General features: G+C 37.8%; 1 protein-coding gene across 1 annotated transcript in view; it reads right to left on the bottom strand.

Moving 5' to 3' along the window:
- Positions 1–812: 812 nt before the first annotated feature.
- Positions 813–6,000, bottom strand: part of FREM2 (FRAS1 related extracellular matrix 2) — a 116,426-nt gene continuing 111,238 nt past the window's right edge. The window contains exons 21-24 of the mRNA XM_062487651.1: positions 4,468–4,594; positions 4,076–4,263; positions 3,002–3,148; positions 813–1,325 (exon numbers count right to left, since the gene is read on the bottom strand). Coding sequence (XP_062343635.1) covers positions 813–1,325; positions 3,002–3,148; positions 4,076–4,263; positions 4,468–4,594 — 975 coding nt within the window. The remainder of the gene's footprint in view (positions 1,326–3,001; positions 3,149–4,075; positions 4,264–4,467; positions 4,595–6,000) is intronic.

Raw genomic sequence — 6,000 nt, 5'->3', positions numbered from 1 at the left:
CCTTACAACACTTTCATGATCCATTATGAACTTAAGAGGACATAAGCTTCCAGTTTCAGTGAAAACCAAAATTTTTTTCTGGATTTGTTGTATTCTTTGGCTTTATATAAACATAAATAAAAAAAATTCTCAGATTAAATAGATTAATAGTAATTTTCAGGAAAGAGTATGTATTGGGTCCTGTGACATGCAACTGTTTATAATACTATGCTGTATAATCTAGTTGTCTTTTGAAAAAGTTCAGTTAGATATAAGTAAAAAAAAATCACTGGTACAGATTAAGTGAAGTCAAAAACTTATAGGACGGAGGATCCATGCCTAAGGCATTCCATCACCATTCAAACTATTTGTAGACATTGAGTTCTTTGGGAGAAACAGTTCAAAATTTCACAGAAGAGTGCGAGGATCCCTGTTCTCAAGCATTATGTGTTTCTGAAGAAAGAGATCTCTCTTATTGCAGACAGGATATATAGCACCTTTGTTCAGCTTCTTTTATTATTTTGAAATGTCAGAAAATATAAAACCACAAAAAAATAACCTTGCCCTTACAATGCAGTCCCTTGAATTGCTGCTTAAAATTAGTGCATGGTATTGAGGGACATCAGCATTTCCTTTCGTGCAAAGTGGGAGGTTTGTTCAGCTTCTTCTGTTGATAACGGCAGTAAGAGCTCAGGATAGATAACAAATTTCAAGTACACATAGAAACACATGAGCTCCTCATGAGTCACCATTATTTGCTGCTAAAAATGTGCAGTTCAAGAGTTTTTTTTAGGCACTCTGGGTTTTCTGGCTTGAATACTGTGGTCTTGGAATCAAACCTCTGAGCTGTCATTGCTGTAATTATGTGGTAGCATCATTGGTTCATTGCTGCCTGACTCATTTGTGCTTTCCTTCTTGTCAGAATTTCGTTTCCATTTTAGCAGCAAAATGATAATTGCAACTAAGCAGATGGCAAGGAAAATGGCAGCAGCTCCACCAATGATTGTGACTACGCTGATTCCTGTACTTTGGTTACTCAGTTCCCTGGGGAGAACACCATTGAGTGCAACCTCCCTTTGAGGCACCCGTTTCTTGCTGGTGCGATCCAGAGCTATGTGCTGTATGTTTGTTCCTCGGTTGTTCTCTGCTCCAATGTCTCTTGCAAGCTCTGGGGCCTGCTCAACTCCCCTCTTCTGCCTTCTCCATGGGGATGCTCCTGGGCTCCCAGCACTGAATAGCGAGTGGTACTGGTGCTCCACGCTCCTTTTGCCGATTCCACGGTTAGCGTTCTCCTTGGAACGCACAGTGTAGATTGTATGGACATACCACTCCCTACCCAAAGACACCTGGAAAGAAACAGTTTTTGTTTTTAAACACAGACATAATAAATCTGAGCAGTGCTAAATGCAAAGGAAATCAGTCTCTGTTCTGAACTGAATGTCTGGACAAGCACTTTCAAAATCACGCACAGATAATTCCTATGTGCCAATGTCCACCAGAAGACTTGTATTTTCTGCCACATTTTTCAGAGGGTTTAGTCTCCATTCCTTTCCATAGTCAGACTCTGTGGCTACCAAGTGCAGATGAAGAATGCTATGGCCTTGGCACATTTTTGATACTATTAGTACCAGAAGCCATACAAAGTATCTTTAGCTGTTGATGGGCCACAGAAAAGGACCTTTCAAGCCAAACCTACCAAGTGATTAGGCCCTGGTTCTAATTCCATCTAAACATAAGAAAGCAATTTTTTACCACAAGGATGACTGAACATTGGAACAGGGAGCCTGTGGAGTCTCCTTCCACAGAGATGTTCAAAAGAAAACTGGTCATGGTCGGGGCAACTATAAGTTGCTCTAGGTGCTTTGGGCGGGGTGTTGGAAAAGTCAATTTCCACAGGTCCCTGAAAACTTCATCCACTCTGGGCTGTGTGGGCCCCTGCAGTCTGTGTGAGATGATACTACTTTGATCCAATTTCTCTCATCTTTCCTGGATACATTGCAGATTTGGCTTCCACAGGGTCCAGTGGGCTTGTCTGAATACTGTCTTAAAGCTACCGCCTGCTAATTTGAATGGCTGCAGACCAGTTTTGCTATTTTGAGAAATAACACATTTTTTTTCTATTTTACTCTTCTTTTTCCAAGTATTTTTCAGGATATACTTTTTTTTTTTTTTTTTTTTTTACAAAAAGAGGACCAAAAATCAAGGCACTGGAATCCATGGAAATGGATTCTTCATATAAAAATGAAACTTCATTTTCCCGAGGGCAGATTTTTATATTCTTTTTTATACTCTTTTTATACTTTTAAGTAGGCCTTTTTGTTAAATACTCTACCGCTTACAGTGGGACCTTTAATACTGAAGTGGCCAGGAGTAGAATCAAAGTCTCCTCCTTTTGTCCTACTAATTTATACACTTGAGTTGTGCATACAGTTTTGCAAATACTAGAGACAAATAGCAAAGAGAGAACTTTTTGGCTGGGTTATGCAGATCAAAGGGCTAAGTGCACACAGCTGAAGGATTATATATAATTAAGAAATAGTTGCACCCTTTAGTTGTCAATTTTTAGGCTTTCCAGTGCTTCACACTGTGCAAGTTTGCAGGGAAAGAACTGTACAGAAAATGCTGAGTATCAACTTGATTTTGATGAAGTTCATTATAAATGCTTATGATTTTTAATTTTTTGTCTTTGAGAATTGAGATGGGAAGAAATAAAACAACGCTGTGCAACAAAAATCTTATTAACTTCTTAAAAGAAATGTACAAAAACAATTTGCATAACTTCTGGTTAGCCTGTGGAATTATACAAGAGAAAAGCAAGAGTATCCCTACAGAAACACTTCAATATGTGTTTTTAGACTTTCTATCTAGAAGTTTCGAAGCATTTATAATTGTGTTTGACTGTCACGGGAATCAGAAAAAATCTTTCTGCTGGTTTCAATATGACTTACAGTTAACAGCAATACTTGTGCATGTGTTTATTCCTTGGTTCAGTACTTTTGCTAATAAGCTCCAGAAATCATACCTGAAACAGAGGAGTTGAGTCTACTTTAAATCCATCAGAGCCTGGCTGTTTAACTAATGGAATTGCTTCAGGATCATCTATTGCAAGTTTTGCATTAAAAAGTACATTTCCAAAACTTGTGGCTTGTGTCTCTGGCTGAGCTTTGTCCTGCATGGAGGGGGAAAAAGTTTGCAAAACATATATTTATTTCTTTGAGGAACAACAGTTTTAGTATTTATTTGCAATGTATAAATTGTGTAGCATTTAGCATTTAAACATGCTATTTTATGCAGTCTAGGGAAATAATACTACAAGAGAAAAGACATGAGAAGCAGTTGTGGTCCTGTCTGAACTTGTACTAACTTCTATTCATCTCTTGCCTTTCTTGAATAAAAGGGGAAAACACTAGAGAACACAATAGCTACACTTCTTAAAAAACAGATACATAAATGTGGTCTGAAATGAAAGTAAGAAGTCTACTTCCCAGTTTAAAGAAGATAGATTCAATTTCATTTCACTAACAGACAGTCATATAACTTTGTTTAGCTTATTATATAATCATCTTACTTAAAGTTAACTCTAAAAGTTGGGCATCAGGTCTGTAGTTATTTTCAGGAAGGAAATTAGATTATCCAACCCAACTTCAGAGGTATTTCTTTCCCTATGGACTACAGAGGCAACCTGGATGATCAACTTTCAGTATACACGAGATTTTGGGTGGCAAAATATGAAACAAAATCCAATCCTTCACTTGCATGTCTGCTAAAATTCTCTCTATGGTCCGTGGACAGAGGCAACACAGAGAAAAAACCTATCTTGGGATTCTAACTTAGGTCAGACTCTTAATGAAGGCAGTTCCCAGAAAGATAAAGCATAGAACCAGGAGGGAGAAAGGCAAGATACTGTCATACTGTCTCCATCAGTTCATATCAGCCTGGAGCTTGAGTCATAAATTTGGTGCCGTTGAGAACATTTTAAAGAACAACTGGGCTTTGGATAAAAGGCAAATTAGAAAAAAAATTATACATATATATATATATATATATATATATATATATATATATATATGCATCCTTTTAGACTTAGAACACTTACCACAATCTTAAACCTGTACAGAAGGGATGGAGAATCAGCAAGGCACCCATATTCAGTGTTGGATGGATTATATTTGGGTACATATCCATCAGCTCCTGTGCACAGGAAAACCTTCTCGATACTACAGTAGAAGGAGTCGCCCAAATTCTGCACTGGATCCACCATCACCCGACCATATATGACATCACCTGTGAACAGTGAACGCAGTTCACATCCACTTAGACTGGAACATTTAGCACAGCTCTGAGGCTGAGTTAATAAAGCCCTGTCAAGAAGCTTAGTACAACAAGCACAAGCCCTTACTCCTATCTTGTTTTGACAGCAACAGGATCCTGATAGTGTGGAACACAAATTAAACATGCATGACTATAGCAGGATGTGCAGAATTATACCTTCTGAGAAAGCAATGTCGCTTTCTTGCCCAAAGCCCATGGAGCCATCAGACAGCCACAGTGTCTTTTTGGAGAGGAGGAACATCTGGGTGTTCAAGCTGAACTCAGCAGCCACTGGGTCACTGACCTGAAACCACGAAAGCATACGGCTCTTCAACAGGACTTTTTAATGAACAAAACCATAGCATGATGTTAAACGCTTAAAACGAAGCATGATCTTCTCCCAGTGTACATTACTTACCAGCTGTGTACATCTACATGCAGTAACAGTTTAACAAAAAGATCTCCTGGTACTAAACACATATTTCTATGTATTTTATATTCAAACAACCTGTGGATTATCTGCCTCTGTGATATTTAATAGCATTCTAGGTTAGTTTCTTCCCACCATATTTTTCCAAATCCCAGCTAAGGTGGTGTCTAGGGCAACTTATATGTGAGGGTAACACGAGGAAAATTTTTCCCTCAAAAACTTGTCTCTGACTCATCACAGCCTGTTTTCTCTATCCTATCTTCATTCTTACACACAAGTGCTCTGCTTCTGATCCTCTGTCAATATTTGAAAGCACACATTGCTGAGAATTTATTTGCAAATATCAGCTCTTCTAATGTGCTGCAGGACATATCAGATCATGCATGTGAAAATGTACCAAACCATTAGAACATCTTTTTATGCTAGTATTTATCTTTGTATATTTGACACACATCTATGATTCTTCCTCAATTACATGTAAACCATAAAATTAATCAATAATATCAGCAGCAGTTTTTCAAGGGACCATAAAACAAAAGAGAGAAGGCAAACTATAAAGGGACATGGCATAATGAAAGGGAAATTATACAGTGGATAGAAGACCTGGGGGAACCTAAAGTTCAAAAGGATGCAAGTACCTGAGGAAACAATGTGAAAGATACATATATCCGAAAAGAAAAAAGAAAAAATAACAAGACGCCACTAAACAAATAAAAAACCCCCTAACATATATATGCATATTTATGTATATACGTATAAGTGTGTGGACTGGAAGGAAAGAAAACAACCAAGGAAACATTCTTGCTGGCACATGGACAAGGGTCCACTTCACAATAGAGTCCTGAAACTATCAAAGCAACAGGATCTGGCAAGAAGAACGTACAGCTCAAACCTTTTTATAAATGGAGCACTACTCTTCAGAAAAAAGGAACCCTACCATCACTGTCGTTGCAAAGAAAAAAAAAAAGAAAAAAAAAATTCTGTTCCCTTGGAATGCTTCTTTCTAAATGCCTAGAAACCAGGGCAATTTGGTTGTAGTTCCACTAATAATTGATTAGCAAAACTGTTTAACTGTTTTCCATCTGTGTTTTATTTATGACAGTAGTTTAAGTGTACTTATTTTCATGGGCATTTGAGACATTTTATCTAAGAGTTCTTAAGGATGTGAGGAACTCCTGGGTGAGAAGAGAAACTGTCAATTTATTCTGCCTATTTGCCATGTCCATCAACTCTGCATATGCATGATGTGGAAACACTGCAGATCACCCATGGGATCAAAG

The sequence above is a fragment of the Cinclus cinclus genome, chromosome 2 (assembly GCF_963662255.1).
Source record: "Cinclus cinclus chromosome 2, bCinCin1.1, whole genome shotgun sequence".
Classification (NCBI taxonomy): Eukaryota; Metazoa; Chordata; class Aves; order Passeriformes; family Cinclidae; genus Cinclus; species Cinclus cinclus.
Note: the sequence above shows the minus strand (reverse complement) of the source record. Positions and strands in the feature narration are given on the sequence as shown.